This window comes from Protomyctophum parallelum (assembly GCF_964188405.1).
Source record: "Protomyctophum parallelum genome assembly, chromosome: 1".
In the NCBI taxonomy this organism is placed as follows: domain Eukaryota; kingdom Metazoa; phylum Chordata; class Actinopteri; order Myctophiformes; family Myctophidae; genus Protomyctophum; species Protomyctophum parallelum.
In genome coordinates, this window is record NC_139697.1 from 35,233,649 (window position 1) to 35,250,713 (window position 17,065).

General features: G+C 42.2%; 2 protein-coding genes across 2 annotated transcripts; both read right to left on the bottom strand.

The window, feature by feature from the left end:
- Positions 1–213: 213 nt before the first annotated feature.
- On the bottom strand, positions 214–5,770 carry LOC310873696 (elongation factor 1-alpha-like). The gene is made up of 8 exons (XM_083786245.1): positions 5,631–5,770; positions 4,785–4,937; positions 3,302–3,481; positions 2,747–3,043; positions 1,936–2,098; positions 1,276–1,532; positions 888–1,122; positions 214–666 (listed from the first exon to the last, which is right to left on the bottom strand). Exons 2-8 carry the CDS (start codon positions 4,926–4,928, stop codon positions 539–541), a joined length of 1,404 nt encoding a protein of 467 aa, XP_083642371.1. The 5' UTR covers positions 4,929–4,937; positions 5,631–5,770; the 3' UTR covers positions 214–538.
- Positions 5,771–5,936: 166 nt separating this feature from the next.
- Positions 5,937–10,180, bottom strand: LOC310873706 (elongation factor 1-alpha). The gene is made up of 8 exons (XM_083786255.1): positions 10,094–10,180; positions 9,121–9,278; positions 8,202–8,381; positions 7,711–8,007; positions 7,468–7,618; positions 7,072–7,328; positions 6,548–6,782; positions 5,937–6,405 (listed from the first exon to the last, which is right to left on the bottom strand). Exons 2-8 carry the CDS (start codon positions 9,262–9,264, stop codon positions 6,278–6,280), a joined length of 1,392 nt encoding a protein of 463 aa, XP_083642381.1. The 5' UTR covers positions 9,265–9,278; positions 10,094–10,180; the 3' UTR covers positions 5,937–6,277.
- Between the last annotated feature and the right edge of the window lie 6,885 nt (positions 10,181–17,065).

A 17,065-nucleotide genomic window follows, 5' to 3' on the forward strand; every position in this document is an offset into this window, starting at 1 on the left:
CTCAACACGTTTCTACTATTAAAATTATTTTATGTGAACCTAACCCTTTATTTCCTCAGTGTGAGTGATTATTCATAGGAGTGAAAGTGCTTTAGTGCTTTAGAGTGATGGGACATTTTACGATTGTGCTGTTTCACTAAAGTATTGGTTATAAAGGAAAGTATAAAAGGTATCCGAATGTCCTGAATTGAGCAAAACACAAGCCTTAACAACTTCTTGATTTGGCAATGAATGATTCAATAATTTATTTATCTTTTGGTTTGGACATAATTATCATAATTATCATCATCAACATAATCATGATTTTCCGAAAGCAGACTGTTGGTTAAAACACATGCCCTCCTTTCCTGCGGAAACTTTTGCGGTGGGTTTTGATCAGCATAAGCCAGTCCTTAAGTAGAGAGCTGTGCCTCAGAGATGGCCGTGGCGAGTGGAGGGAGGAGGGTGGATGAAGAGGAGGAGGAGGAGGAAGATGAGGCACCGCCTGCCACTGCTGCGGCGGAGCCATGTCTGTAAATTGGACGTCCTGCACGGGAATTCATTTGGCAGTCTTCGCGACCTTCTGTGCCGACTTGGTCACCTTACCACCGGATGGAAGCTTCTTGTCCACAGCCTTGATGACACCGACCGCCACGGTCTGCCTCATGTCACGTACAGCAAAACGACCTGGAGCAGGAGGAGGAGTGGCACAGGATATAGATACATTGTTAAATCCTCAGTCTTGGTTTAATTCAGTAATATGGACCTGAAAGGGTCCATAATACCCTAACCATGTTACTGTGGGTTTCATACTTAACAGAATCAAGTGGGCTCTAAGATACAGTTATGTAAATGTACTCACCCAGGGAAGGGTATTCTGCAAATGGACAGTTATGTAATGAACTCACCCAGGGGAGGGTACTGGGCAAAGCTCTCCACACACATGGGCTTTCCTGGCACCATGATGATGATAGCAGCATCACCGGACTTCAGGGCCTTGGGGTTGTCCTCAAGCTTTTTTCCGGAACGACGGTCAATCTTCTCCTTGAGCTCACTGAACTTGCAGGCAATGTGAGCGGTGTGACAATCAAGCACAGGGGCGTAACCCTGAGCGATCTGACCAGGGTGGTTCAGGATGATGACCTGTGCAGGGAGGGAGAGATGGCGATGTAGAACGTGTGTGTCAAATGTGAAGTCGGTGGGAAACGTTTTTTTTAGTTACGTCGATTACAGACGTACGTACATACAGTACACTTGGTGCATTTATAGACAGATGTTCCTATTCTTGGGATTCACCTGGGCAGTGAAGTTGTCAGCCTGAATGGGTGGGTCGTTCTTGCTGTCGCCAGCCACGTTGCCACGACGGATCTCCTTGACGGACACGTTCTTGACATTGAAGCCAACGTTGTCGCCAGGAGTGGCCTCGACCAGCGTCTCGTGGTGCATCTCCACAGACTTTACCTCAGTGGTCACATTGGCAGGGGCAAAGGTGACGACCATACCAGCCTTCAGGATGCCAGTCTCCACACGGCCAACAGGGACAGTTCCAATACCTGAGGGAGATGAAAGTCCATAGGGCAAATGTGAAGGACACAGCACATAGGAGGCTAAGGAGAATGACTACATCATGTGGGTCCCGGCCTAGACAGCAGTTCACTACCACATCACTGCACATGGATGTGGAAGTAGAGCAAGAGAATGCCTTACATCTGATGCCATTATGGAAAGATCTTAGTCCATGATTATGCCATATTTAAGTTTCACACTTGAACTAGACTGCCCAGCCACAACTGAGAGAGAGGTAATGAGGCTAAATTAAATTGAATCACATTTTTATAAAAAATAAACTATCTACAACTGGAAATCCATGGCATATTTTGTGCATAATTGATTCAAACCAAAATAAATTAAGTATTGACCACGTAACATACAAATCTTCAAATCAAGTATCATTACCGCCAATTTTGTAGACGTCCTGCAGGGGCAGGCGCAGGGGCTTATCGGTGGGTCGGGAAGGGGGTAGGATGGAGTCCAGAGCCTCCAGCAGCGTCACTCCACAGGTATCCTTAACCTCCTTGCCCTCCTTACGTTCAATTTTCCACCCCTTGAACCAGGTCATCTGGATTTAAGGGGGAATACAATAGACAGAGAGGGTGAGGTGATTAGTGAAGGTGAGAGAAATATAATGTCTGATGTGACGTCATAACGGCAATGTTGAGCCATCACACTACTACACACATATATTCCTACTGATACACCCCGCAGAGACATGGCATGTCTCTGCAGCAAATTAATCAATATGTGATTGATTTTGTCACAGAGGAAGAGGTGATAAAATTGCAACCTTTCCTTTTTATGTCACAATATTCATCTGGGACACCTTCCCACTCTTTTCATTTGCTCAATTAAGGTTTAGGCTAATATGGAGCATAATGATGACCTGAAATATTACACCTTAGCAGATGAATTTACAATTTAATACATGTGCAGAGTTTGTTCAGTCTGTAAGAGTAACTTTAACAAATCATAAATAATTAACTTTCACTAATGCAAACTTAAATGTTTTGTTATAATTTGAAAACCAACATAAATCTTCTGCTAATCATTAGTAAATGTAAGGATTAGTCATGTACAGTATATGTTGATCTGTGTTCAAAGTTAAAAGTTGCATCCTTGGTTATCAAAAGGCCTGCTAACACATTACATCTTCCTTTTTGTGCCCCCCCTCTCAGATGAAAGGTCAAACTCCACCCACAGTGTTACTCACATGGACGCTAGGTTCCAGCATGTTGTCTCCATGCCAGCCAGAGATTGGCACAAAGGCCACGGTGAGAGGGTTGTAGCCAATCTTCTTGATGTAGGTGCTCACTTCCTTGGTGATCTCCTCAAAACGCTTCTGGCTGTAAGGGGGCTCAGTGGAGTCCATTTTGTTGACACCAACAATAAGTTGCTTCACTCCAAGGGTGTAAGCCAACAGGGCGTGCTCCCGAGTCTGACCATTCTTTGAGATACCGGCCTCAAACTCACCTACACCGCCAGCGACGATCAACACAGCGCAGTCAGCCTTAATAGGAAGAAATTAGTAGGAACTTTGTGAGAATCTTGGTAGATTCAAGCCAATTATTGACTCGCTAGGACAGCTTATTATACTGAATGGAAACTCAATTGTCCATGTAAATAATGGTGTAGCTATGATCTGTACTCTGTACCATGCATCATTCCTTACTACATGCTACTTGTAATTTTGTCCAATTTAAGAAACAAAATAATTTGGTACAATATCGTGTTAATGTATTTCAGCAGGTTGAAATAAAGTGTTCACCTGAGAGGTACCAGTGATCATGTTCTTGATGAAGTCTCTGTGTCCTGGGGCATCGATGATGGTGACGTAGTACCTGGCTGTCTCAAACTTCCACAGAGCAATGTCGATGGTGATACCACGCTCACGCTCTGCCTTCAGCTTGTCCAACACCCAGGCATATTTGAAGGAGCCCTTGCCCATCTATAGAACGTTGATCACAATACCAAGGACATAAAATGTGGGAAAGCAGGAAAAGCAATCAAATTGGAAGCTTTATTATTAATGAACCATCATGAACAGCCCGCCCCCCCCCCCCCCCCCAAAAGAAACAGAAATATTAATTATAGCCATTATGTGCCTAAGTGCCTAATCTTGAACATGCTTGGCAAGGTTGCCTAGCATGTACAGTATCCAGGACTCAGTCTATGTATTTTTCCTCACTGAATTCAGATACGTAGTCCTGTTTTGTCCTGTTGTATCTAACACATCATGTCATTAATGTTCAGACTTCAGTATATAGAAATTAATAAAATGTGTGGTTTTGATACATCACAGTATATAGTTCTTTATTCTTTTGATTTGTGCAACAACAGATGATATTCATACACTGTCACTAGCCTACATCTTTCATAAAAGAGATAGAGTGGAAATGGTTCTGCAGGTGAGGTAAGAAACATTAGGAGGGCCTATAGACCGATTCACAGAGGGTTTCCTGGGTGCGGCCATTACTGAGGTGTACCATTGAGTGCAGCAGCACTGATTAGCTACACCTGGCCTACGGAGCACCTGCTCCATGGATTACCCCTCAGTAATGGCCGCGCCCAGGGCACCCCTCTGTGAATCGGTCTATATAAGGGAACATTACATTTACTTACAATTGAATTTAATTAACACAAAATACACAATTTATTTTGGTGTGTTATACAGTTTTAAACCTTTAGAAACGATTACCAAGGACTTATGAAATATTTTCCATATGAAGTTTGTTTAAACTTTAGGAATCAAATAACTCAGTCTGGCAGTCTGGCCTGATATTAGGCTTTACCCATTGTTTAATCATAATGTATTTTAAGGCTAATGTATTTTACAAGTGTCTGGCCATCTTCCTTTAATAATGTATCTGCACTTACTTGGTTAATTGTGGTCTAATTTAATTGTGACATTGATTGCATTTGATTTGCATTCCTAGTAAAGTAACGGTAAATTTCGAGGTTTGACTACTTAATACAATGTACAATAATTTTTATAGTAAATTTAAATTATGTCTAAATACATGGCCGTGTATTTAAGTTTGGGCCATTTAAGTGTCAGAGCATGCTTTGTCCACTGGGTGGCACACCTATCAAGGCAATGACACAGCCTCTCTTCACCACGCCCGTTACTCACAATACTCCTATCATATGGCACAATATTAATTATACAATACGGTAAATATGTTTAACATTCCATTTGTTTAATTACACCTGGAATAATGGCCATGGCTAGATGGCCCATCCAAACAAACCTCAGAGGCTTCCTTCTCGAACTTCTCAATGGTTCTCTTGTCAATGCCTCCGCACTTGTAGATCAAGTGACCAGTGGTGGTGGATTTGCCAGAGTCGACATGGCCAATGACCACGATGTTAATGTGGACCTTTTCCTTCCCCATTTTGACTTACTGGAAAGAAAACACTTGAGTGAATAGTCATCTCGCAGTCTTTATGGTCCAGCTTTTAATGACGTTATAGCCCAGACACGCTTAATTATATCATATTCGATGTTGTTAGTCATGCGGGAGGGGGAACTGGTGACTCATGCACCATGTGCTCGGTACCGGCGTCCATGTTGAGTCGGTGATGCAGCGCCGCCATGTTGTCTGCAGCAGACACGCGCTCGGTGACCGAGCAGCCGGGTGAATGCGCGTGCATGCAACTCGAAGCGTCTATATTGAGCAGAGGCGAAAATGGCTCGTTTGACTGACGCAATACCATTCATTACTCCAAATTTGCTTCCAATACATAGCATTACTCATCTTAAAATGAGAAGACTAGTTTTATTTTATGGAATATAATGGCTTAGATAGCCCGTTGACTAGCATGCAAGCAATCGTTATTCAGCTTGAAGCATATAGCACATAACATGCTTGTATTATGAATATGGCAAGGCACAACCTTTAAACTAGTCACTGATGTAGCTTTAAAATCCATAGTTTATACCAGCAGTAGCATAATCCACAAGAGCACATCCCATGCATAATCCACAAGAGCCCATCTCATGAAAATCTCAGTCTTTCAATAACAAGGTCAACAAGGCACATTTAAAAAAAAAAACACATGTTTAGCCAAATTATAAAAGCCCATATTTTACTGACCTGTGCCCAGACAGTTAACGGATTGTCCCTTAGACCGGAGGAAAAAAGACAGAATATGATCTGGGATGAGTTTTTATAGAAAGCAGAGGGAGGTCTGGGAATTCTGGAGCTCTGCTGTCAGACTAGAATACGGGTGCTATTGGCTGGCAAAGTGTGCACCCACCAAGGCGATTGGACGTTAAGGAACACTTCACTGTCACGGATAACATTGGTTAAAAACAGCTGCAAGTTAGGGTGGCCAAACCAAGGCTAGTCTGAGACAGAAAACCTCACCTAAAAGCATATGGATAAAGAGGTAGGTCAGAATTATTTTTCAAATACTTTTATTAGTTACACCAGCAGCTTTTCTTTCCAATTTTCAGATTTGTGGCATCAACATCAAGAACAGTTCAAAACCATTTGCTGTAACTTAAACTTTTAACTGAAAAGGAGGCACGGTCATCTGTTGATTCAGGTGAAGATGACGATGCCACAATGTTGTAATTCTATCCAAGTTGTGTTCCTTTCCTGCGAAAACTTTTGCGATGATTTTTAATCAGCATTAACCAGTCCTTTAATAAAGAGCTCGGGTTCTTTTTCTTGGAATCGTCGGCAGGTTGGTAAACTGCAGAACCTCCAACCCGAGGGGCAGCTGACAGGAGCAGAATTCACTTTTTAGTAGAAGTGACCTTCTGTGCAGACTTGGTCACCTTGCCACCAGAAGCAAGCTTCTTGTCCACAGCCTTGATGACACCGACAGCCACCGTCTGCCTCATGTCACGCACGGCAAAACGTCCTGAGGAAGACAGGGGAAAGTTAGAATAGGGAGAGACTAGGACTAAGCTTTAGGCATTTTACTGCAGCTGCCACAGAACTGATTTCCCACAAAGTTAAAGTCTTGCTACTGCTTTTAACAGTTGGTGTATGCAATAACTTACCAAGGGGAGGGTACTCCGAGAAGCTCTCCACGCACATGGGCTTGCCAGGGATCATCTCAACAATGGCGGCGTCACCAGATTTCAGGGCCTTTGGGTTGTCCTCAAGCTTCTTTCCGGAACGACGGTCGATCTTCTCCTTGAGCTCGCTGAACTTGCAGGCAATGTGTGCAGTGTGGCAATCGAGCACAGGGGCGTAACCCTGAGAGATCTGGCCAGGATGGTTCAGGATAATGACCTGTGGAAATAAATTCCAAGTGGTTAGATTATGTACATTTCAGTCACTCGTTAGAGGTGAGGCAAGGCAAGTGGAAGTGGAAGTTAAAGCTCTATATTCAGTTATCAATTATTGCTATATAGTGTTCAGTAACTTGGTATATTTCTATAGCTCTGCAGTCAACAGAAAATGTATTTAGTAGAAGTTGAAAGTAATGACAAAGTAGTATGAAAACTGACACTATATTCTGGTAATTAGACTATCATTCATCCACTTTTAACACCCATTTTAAATGCAGCTTGCCACCAACCTGGGCAGTGAAGGTGCCAGCCTGCATGGGAGGGTCATTCTTGCTGTCTCCAGCCACGTTGCCACGACGGATCTCCTTAACGGACACGTTCTTAACATTGAAGCCGACATTGTCACCAGGAGTGGCCTCGACCAGTGTCTCGTGATGCATCTCCACAGACTTGACCTCAGTGGTCACATTGGCAGGGGCAAAGGTGACGACCATCCCGGCCTTCAGGATGCCAGTCTCCACACGGCCCACAGGTACAGTTCCAATACCTGATGACACAACCATTTAATTTATGTAACTTTTAAATGTTAGTGTTACACTAGACATAGTACTCAGATTGAGTGATGTAGTACAGTCAACATCTTACTTTAGCTCAAAATACTCAATTACAAAACAGAAGACCCTTACCACCAATCTTGTAAACATCCTGCAGGGGCAGACGGAGGGGCTTCTCAGTGGGGCGGCTGGGTGGAAGGATGGCATCCAGGGCCTCTAGCAGGGTGACTCCGTTGGCATTGCCTTCCTTGCGCTCAACCTTCCAGCCCTTGAACCAAGCCATCTGTTGCACAAGAGATTTGGCTTAGTTTATTCCTTTAAAAAAAAGTGTAACTTCCTTTAAAGACCATTTAAACCTAGTCTTTAAAATCTCACCTTCTCACTGGCCTCAAGCATGTTGTCTCCATGCCAGCCAGAAATTGGTACGAAGGCCACGGTGAGAGGGTTGTAGCCGATCTTCTTGATGTAGGTGCTCACTTCCTTGGTGATTTCCTCAAAACGCTTCTGGCTGTAAGGGGGCTCAGTAGAGTCCATTTTGTTGACTCCGACAATAAGCTGCTTCACTCCCAGGGTGAACGCCAGCAGGGCGTGCTCGCGGGTCTGACCGTTCTTTGAGATACCGGCCTCAAATTCACCCACACCACCAGCAACGATCAGCACAGCACAGTCAGCCTTAAGAAAGAAAATGTATATAAGAAATGTTTGTTTTTGGTCAATAAAAGAGTGCTCATCTGAAAGCACAGCTCATAACACTAAAAGAAACTCGATGACACCAAAGCAACGTGCATCAACTCCCTACTCCTCATCTAGAAATTAAGATATATATATATAAGCTAAAACAGGTTGAAGTAAGGGTTTGTATTCACCTGAGAGGTACCAGTGATCATGTTCTTGATGAAGTCTCTGTGTCCTGGGGCATCGATGATGGTGACGTAGTACCTGGCTGTCTCGAACTTCCACAGAGCAATGTCGATGGTGATACCACGCTCACGCTCTGCCTTCAGCTTGTCCAACACCCAGGCATATTTGAAGGAGCCCTTGCCCATCTGTAGTGGCAAGTAAACAACTTTCATTAGTATCTAGGCTGATCAAAAGCATTGCATCAGAACAATAAAACTACAATGTATTGTGTAAAAAGTGGCATTGGGGCCTAGACATGACTCATTTGAAAATATATCGAGCCAATACAGTCAATATACACTCAAATGGGTTCTCCACACTACCAGTATGGCTGTCATGACAGTTTAATTCCAATGTAAAATACTTAATGCACTACCGATTATGCTTACACCAGCACCAACATCTTGCAATACAACTAGCTGGATGGCAAAGTTTGCATAGTTATTTTGACCAGCTGATTCTTTAATGTCCTGAATTACAATGACTTTTTTCCATCCAGAATTTACTCACAGCCTACATATAAATAGTAAGTTAGAGAAACTGGTGGTTATATCTGAGAGATCCTAAAAAAAATCCTGGTCAATTGCATAAATGCTAAAATGGGTACATTTTTAAATCAAGCGCCAATTATATAATTGTGTTGAAACGTGTTTAAAGTGAATCATATCAAGACAGGCTTGAGGCCTGGGGCTCCACTGAACAAAGTGCGCCGTCGTTAACGCGCTGCTCGCGCAAGCCCCACCCCACTTGCGCGTACTCGATACCCACACCCTTGTGCCGGCCGGGCTACTGCTAGTGGGTACAGAAAAGGCATGCTGGCGCCGCCATCTTTAAAATAAGAGTTGCAAACTTTGTCACAGCAATAGAAAAATAAAGAGCGCTTACCTCAGCGGCTTCCTTCTCGAACTTCTCGATGGTTCTTTTGTCAATGCCTCCACACTTGTAGATCAAGTGACCGGTGGTGGTGGACTTGCCGGAGTCGACATGGCCAATGACCACGATGTTAATGTGAAGCTTTTCCTTTCCCATTGTTGCTTAAGTTTCTGTAAAATAAAAAAGGGAATACCCATTGAGTTTCATTTACAGCTCGACGCACATTAGCTTTCGTAAAAGTAAATAAATAACCAGGCAACATTGCGTTAGCAGCCATGTCACAGCAATTGCCCGGTTCAGTTAAGTTTAAGTAAAAATGTATATAACACATCAAAGCCATTAGCACGTTTTAAAGCATAAAATGGGAAAAGAAGTCGTTGGGTAAATGCACTCTTTTCAGGGGAGGGAGGGGTGAATCACTAACAAGTGGTCGCTAGCGGACAACTAGGCCTCAGTCGGCGACAGGCCAGTCGAGACACGTGTTACTTCATTCGCCACGTCGTGTTAAGTTACAAAAAGATTCCCAAATATTCACACCGCATACCGGACTTGACACTTGTCACGTATGACTGCATGCAGTTGTTCAAGAGTTGATAGTAAAGACATTCCAGTTAACCATCCTCTTGTTCATCGCTTCCAAAAAACCCTTTGTTCCATTTCCCACTGTCTCCCCTCCCCCATTTTAGCAGTTTTGCCACAAATGTTATAACACATAAGTTCCTAAATCAAACTCATATAAATCTCCCATTGTTCCCGTTGTTAAAAAACTTTGAGACAACCATTACGGGAGGCGGAACAAAATCACGTCCATTCAAAGCCACAGGTTAATTTAAACAATTGCATAACAGCGGTCCACAAGTTGAGAAGACAAAGCACATTACATTTCACAGAGTTTCCCAAAAGTCACTCGGGACAACAAGACGCCAACCGCTAAAAGCTAAACAATTCCAATCACGTTCCAATTAAAAGATAGCATCGCACTTACCGGTGTTACTAATTCACACGGCCACACAGCTGCCCCTAGCCAGGTAACAGAAAGAGGATGACAAACGCTAGGGATGCTGGTTTTATACCCGGGGAGGTGGCCACGAATGGTAGCTCCCCCTCAATATAACCCACAAATCACACACATTCCTCACAAAAACGTCATCACGTCGTATGACCTGAAACATGTCACTTTCGGCATTTTATTACATAAAATTAAATACATATTCATGACACAAAGAAAACGCGACAAAGTAAACCGATAACTTTTTTTGTCCTGGATTAAAACATGTAAAACAGAAACACAAAACTTATTGTTGTGAAGCTGTTTGGCTTTTTTACCCTCACTTCCTTGTTTTTCTATTGATGTTGTTCTAGAACGTCGATGATCAGCTGATCTCAACGCTTGAGTAGACCACTCTGTCTGATATGGAATTGTTGATTTTCCAATTATTTGGCCATAAACGTCAAACTATCAGATGTTTTATAATATTTGCGCTTAAACAATTTTCCACTCCAATGAAACTGACAGTTGTTTAGGTGAGTGATGGTGTTGTTCAAGAGAAATAAGCCATAATGTATCTGGCCGGCTGGCGAGGTCATTAAGCAGCTTGTAGACGCTTCAGAGCTACTAGTAATTCCTACTTCCTAGAGACGACCCCACCAGTCTAACAAGATTATCTAAATCCTGAACATTTGTAAACAGTGCAGTCACAGTTGTTCCTAGGCTACCAATGGCATTCACAGTTTATGCATTTTGAATAATTTATTAGTCAGAAATGTAAACAATACATAGACAGACGTAGGTTAATTTCATTTATTTCACTCAAAATGTCATAATGAATGATCCTTTAGGGTCTAGGCCTACCACAGATGATGCAGAGATTGTTGTTCAGACTTTCTTGAAATATTACTTATAAAACATCCACCAAATTTCCTCAAGATGGACACAGCATACCTTTAACATAACTCATAGTGTAATTAGAATTAAGACAAGTGCCTTGCTCAAAGGCTGCAACACTCGTTGAGAGATGTACTTCATCTTTAGGGATGCTCCGAGGGTCAGAAGGTCAAAATCAGGCTGCCTCTGGCTTGCTCTTCGCCAGCACAGTGTGATACCCGATATGCAGAGGGGAGCTGGCATCACTGAGTGTCTCTGGTCTCTCACACACACACACACACACACACACACACACACACACACACACACACACAGTCATAGTGCTGCTTATAAACAGAGATGAGTACTACTGACGGACACTTAAGTATACACACAAACATGCATGAGGGCTGTGCCTGTGACTACAGTCTTTTTTGCCATGCAGTTCAGGTAACAGGCACTAGCTCCAGCTTGACAGTTGCTGCTTTCAATCTAGTACTGAGAGAAAGATGGACAGAGAGAGGAACTTGGAGTTGGAAGGGAGAGAGAGGGGGGGTGAAAGCTAGGGGAAATATGGGGTCGGGTACCAGGGTCGGATATATAATCGATAACAGTGGAGTATGGAGTGTGTATGGTATGACAGTCAAGCCAGATGAGAAAGGGTTAAGTAAGATACAGTAAACATTTATTGATCCGTGGGTAACTCTTCATGTGACCACCGCACTGACATTGATCCATGTGGGGAAATTCAGTATATTCAGGGAATATTATCAGAATAATGTCAAATCTGGGAATACATTTCAATGCAACACCAAGAATGTGTTTGTAAAGGTGTCTACTAACACATCCCACATTGGTTTCTATTCAACCACCCTAGGGGAATTTTTGACAGCTGCTGAAAGTTGGGGTACCATGCATCAACAACCAATATAAGGCAAAATGTTCTAAATTGCATTATGCTTTAAGTAGCATGTGACATATGTCAGACTAGGGTTTTTTCCATGATTCTGAATCATTAGTTTTGCACGAAAAACACTCCTAGCCCAAGGAATGTTTTTCGTTGAATAGAAACCAATGTGGGATATGTATAGACACCCGCACATTCGTGAAGAGATTTATTCCCAGATTTTATTAATATCCCCCGACTTGTACAGAAACAGGTAAGAGTAGTCTAGAGCCAAACCAAGGTAGTGAATAATATTTAATATACAACACTAACCCTAACCCTAAAAAAATAGGGTAAAATCATAAAGGGAAATTAAATTAAATGGGTAATACAGCTGTTTCTTTCTCCTGTTTGAAAGAACAAAATGAAGACAACACATGCTGGGAGTTGTCTGACAGCTGAGGTAGAAAGGAATGTAGCAGAGCCACCCAGAGCAACATTCAAAAAGTAATGTTTACTGCATCCAAAGATCATGCAAAAATATTGCCTGAATACCCATGTCAACAGTATAGGTTAAGTTAATGTCCTAGTTATGTTAACATTTGTGGATTCAGGTACACCAGCTACTTTATACAAATGACTATGTTGGAGGTCACGGCTAAACTATAGCTCAAAGCTACTAATTTTGACTGACAAATGACAGAGGCCCTCAGGTCAAAGGGGCCCAGACACAGTCTGAAGATAGCTTACAACTTCTTAAAACTATACCTGCAGGCACTTTAACAAAGAGGTTTACTTAAGTTATTACCGTAGTTTTTATGTGAAGCAGGCGGAGGTGTCAATTGGTGTTAACAGGTGCTAGGAGCTAAAATAGCGGAAAAGGGCTAGAAAGGAAATAGGAAAGTGTCATAAAGAGACATGTTCATCTTTAGAGAGAGCTAGGAAAAGGTGACAGTGGAAATAGTTTGTCTGGTTAGCCAGAGTGACAGAGAGGGCAGGCATGCCAGCCTACAGAGAGGTGGAGCATAACATTGGCACTTGGCAGTGAACCAGAGTGAGCTCACAGTGTCCTGGAGCCGAGGGTGGCCACGCACACGCACACACACACACGGCAGATGCTTTCCTTGTCACCATTATATTCGGCATGCCCATGGTCACACCACCAGCATTCAACATCACACAACCTTTGTTCCCAAGCTTAACTTCACAGGTATTGGAAAAGTTGATAAGATACTCATGACCTGCTAACTCAATCGAACTGACAGACACATACAGGAGCTTCACTGTGCAAACTATGTCAACTACTAAACGTTTTCTTACACCAGCAAAACTGATTATGTTTACAGTGGTTGTTGTTTAATTTAGTTTAGTTGTTATATTGTTGTCTGGTCAGAGCTAATTTCAACAGCTGTGGTGTGGTGGTGGTGATGCACGATGGGGTTTTTGTATGTGAACAGTGACGTGTGAGTCTCGACAACCTGAATGGCAGATCCTGGCAGGACGTCAGTGATGAGTCATTGAAGGGTGCAGGCGTCAGGCGACATAAATACTCTACTGGCTAGTAGTTTCTAGCACACTCTGTGTGTGAATGCCATCGTGCGGTTTATTATAATACACCCGTTATGATAAGCAGGATGACTGAACCCAAAAATGCAGAGCCACAAACAAGATTCAAAATCCAAAGATGTATTTAAGCCCAAGGTAGTAAGGGTAACAAACACAAGTAGCTGCATGTAAGCTAGCCCTAGAACGGCTCTTGTTGTTACATACAGTATGTACAGTATTTCACATACAGAGCCATAGAACAGAGCCATGATTTGTGGTAGACCGTTACCATGTGCGGCATGAATGTGATAAATGCTCCGTTTGTACTCACCCATTAAATTATTCCAAAGACGTGGAGTGAAAAATGGTCCTCTAGTTTTATATCCATGTGAAAGTTCTGGCACAAAACGCGTATTTAGTGAATTATCTCCACTTTTTCAAGAGATGCACACGGACGCCTTTCTCTCCGGCGAGGGGACGATTTTAGATACTTCCTGTTGTCATCACAAATTGACCGGAGAAACACAAAAGTTTGCGGTCACACAATTGGCAGGTGGTGTGATTAATTACCCAGCACCTATCGCAAAGCACCTGCCAATTGTGTGACCCAAACTTTTGTGTTTCTCCGGTCAATTTGTGATGACAACAGGAAGTATCTAAAATCGGTTCGTCGATATTCCAGTGCCCCCCCTCGCGCGGAGAGAAAGATGTCCGTGTGCATCTCTTGAAAAAGTGGAGATAATTCACTAAATACGCGTTTTGTGCCAGAACTTTCACATGGATATAAAACTAGAGGACCATTTTTCACTCCACGTCTTTGGAATAATTTAATGGGTGAGTACAAACGGAGCATTTATCACATTCATGCCGCACATGGTAACGGTCTACCACAAATCATGGCTCTGTTCTATGGCTCTGTATGTGAAATACTGTACATACTGTATGTAACAACAAGAGCCGTTCTAGGACATGTAAGCTAGCTCAGGAAACTCAAAGTCAATTCCAAAAACATTCCAAAAATGCAAAACAAACTAGGAAGTCCAAAAGGCAAAACTGTAGCGAACAAGGCAGTAAATAATAATGTCCAAAACGCAAACCTTTCAAGGAGAAACCAGGAACAATGGGGTACAGCTCAGGGACGAAGACAAATGTTCTGACAGTGTGTTCTTCTTCTTCATGGGGTTTAACAGTGAGTGTTTGTAATGAGTCCAGTATTTATAGGAAGCAGCTAAATGGCAAAGGGTTCACAGGTGTGTAATGGGAAGCACTTCAGGGCTAATGAGAGTTGGAGACAGGTGTGCAGTGTGATGTAAATGGAAATGAGGGAGTGGCCAGGGAGGAGACATAGGTCTCTGGTCTGTGGAGTGACAGATCATGGCAACACCAACAAGCATGGCAGAATTAATCCTCCCAAAATCACCTTCGTTTATCAGTTTTACATTGATGTCTTTTGGCCGACATTCTTATCAATATCTCCTTACATCAACATAATAAATGTTCATAAGAAGGATTCTCAGTAGCCTACAAGCAAAATAGAAAACAATAGTGCTGTATGCTCTTAACTGTAGTTCTGTGCCTACAGTAAACATAATCATAACCTTTTAAGACAAAAGTGATGCTTTGATAAAAAATCACACCCGTGTGAACTGAGTGGTGCAACTCCTCTCCCCCCTCCTCTCTCTCTCTCTCTCTCTCTCATTAGCAGGGAACAGTACAGCACTATCTATCTCTCTGTTTCTGGCACAACAGCGCCCCTACTGGTACTAATAGTCATACCCGTGCTCATTAACGTCATAGGCTAACGTCACATAGGCGTGGACATTGCTGTTCTTTGGAGTTCCAAATAAAAATAGAAGAGAAAAGAGGTAGGAGGATATCGTCACTTGTACTGTATTACTCCTAAATTAATGCCCTACTTCATCATACTACAGTGTGACCATGTGCTACAATCCTATGCAGTGTGATCTGTGGGTTTTTGTAAATACTGAACTAATGAAAACTTGTGATTGTGACTAAATAATAACTATATTGGATCCAGTGGATCAAATGGAAGTTCATTGTTAAATTTATTGAAATGTTTGGGACATAGGACATAAATGTTCTGAATAATTGAAAATGTAGGACCCTTATGTAAACAAGTCTTAGTGCTTTTTCTGGTTTTATCCTAGATTTTGTAGTGACGGTTTGACCTGTACCCATTCTACAAACTGTTAATACATTTTTCAATCAATCAGGCCTACATGCATTGTTTCCAGCTGGCAACAATATACTTAACAAAAACAAAGAAGCACTGTGTAATATACATTTTAGATATAGGCTAAGGGTTATAGGGTGCACAATCTGAGAACCCATCATCAGAAAATAAAGGAAAAACAGTGCCCTCTTTTCCTATTGAGTGAACAGTCTGTCTCAAGACTATACGGGTGCATGGTGATGACAAGTTCATACAGACATATAGGAATGTCAATCACATTACAAAGTCAATATAGTGTGAATGAAAATCCAATTCTTCCCAGAGGCAAAGTGTAAATACAGAGTACATTTGCAACACACAGGAGGGCCTCCTGAGTCCTCCGTCTCCTGTCCCCTGCGGCATTCAGGTTGAAAGCAAACAGCACAAGATAGCAGATGTTCCCTTTCGGTGAAAGATCTATTGTCTAGATTAGAATATGGGTCTCAACTGAGAGTTAAGAAGATGATTTTTGATTTTAACACTTGTAGAGCAGGACCCCCCGTGCATGAAGAATGAAGACTCACACCTCACCCTGGGGCAATGCTAATCAAATGTGTCTGCAATTTTGAGTTTCTCCCCTTTTTCCCTAAAAAAAGATTTTCTTTTAATTACTTGAGAAATAATTATCATCATCATCTTTAAAACTCTTGCCTGCCAAGACTGCCACTTTATAAGGGTTATAAAACAGAACAATTCCGGCCATCAAGCTGACTACAGACGAGTACCCCATTTTTACATGTGTGAGTAGAGAAAACAAGAAGCCACGAATGAATGTATTCAAGAAAAATGAAACATTTCAAAATCTGAGAAACAATGTTGCTTCACCAATTACCGGCCATCAAATACATACAGTATAGGTAATATAAAAACAGAGAATTAAGATTATGCTCAAAGAATAATGAAATGGCTCTTGGGAACTTGGTCGATAAAACTGGCTCAGAGTCAGCACTCCTCAGACAGGCTTGATGAAAAAGGCCCAGTGGTCTGCTTAAGAGGGAAATGTAAAACTTTGAGAATCAGCAGCCATCGCTTGCTGTGCTATTTCCGTACATTTGACAGAATGTCCTGCATGAACAAATTAATTAGAAACTGATAGAAGACTAAATGTTGCCATATAGTTTACATGATAAGCCTACTAGTCCGGCAGCCGACAGGTTTCTTTTGTTTAAAGTGGGAAATTTTATTGGCCTAAAATATTGTCTATACATTCGTGAATCCACTTGCTGACCGGCTGTCAAGCATTAGTTTTGCACTAAAAACACTCCTTGGGCTAAAAACGGCCATAGACGTCATGACAAATGTGATATGAGGTCAGCACAAATGTGATGAGGTCAGCATATTTTGGGTGGCTATGGCTGTTTTTAGCCCAAGGAGTGTATTTTGTGCTAAACTAATGATTGGAATGGATTCAGAATCATGAAACCCCCCT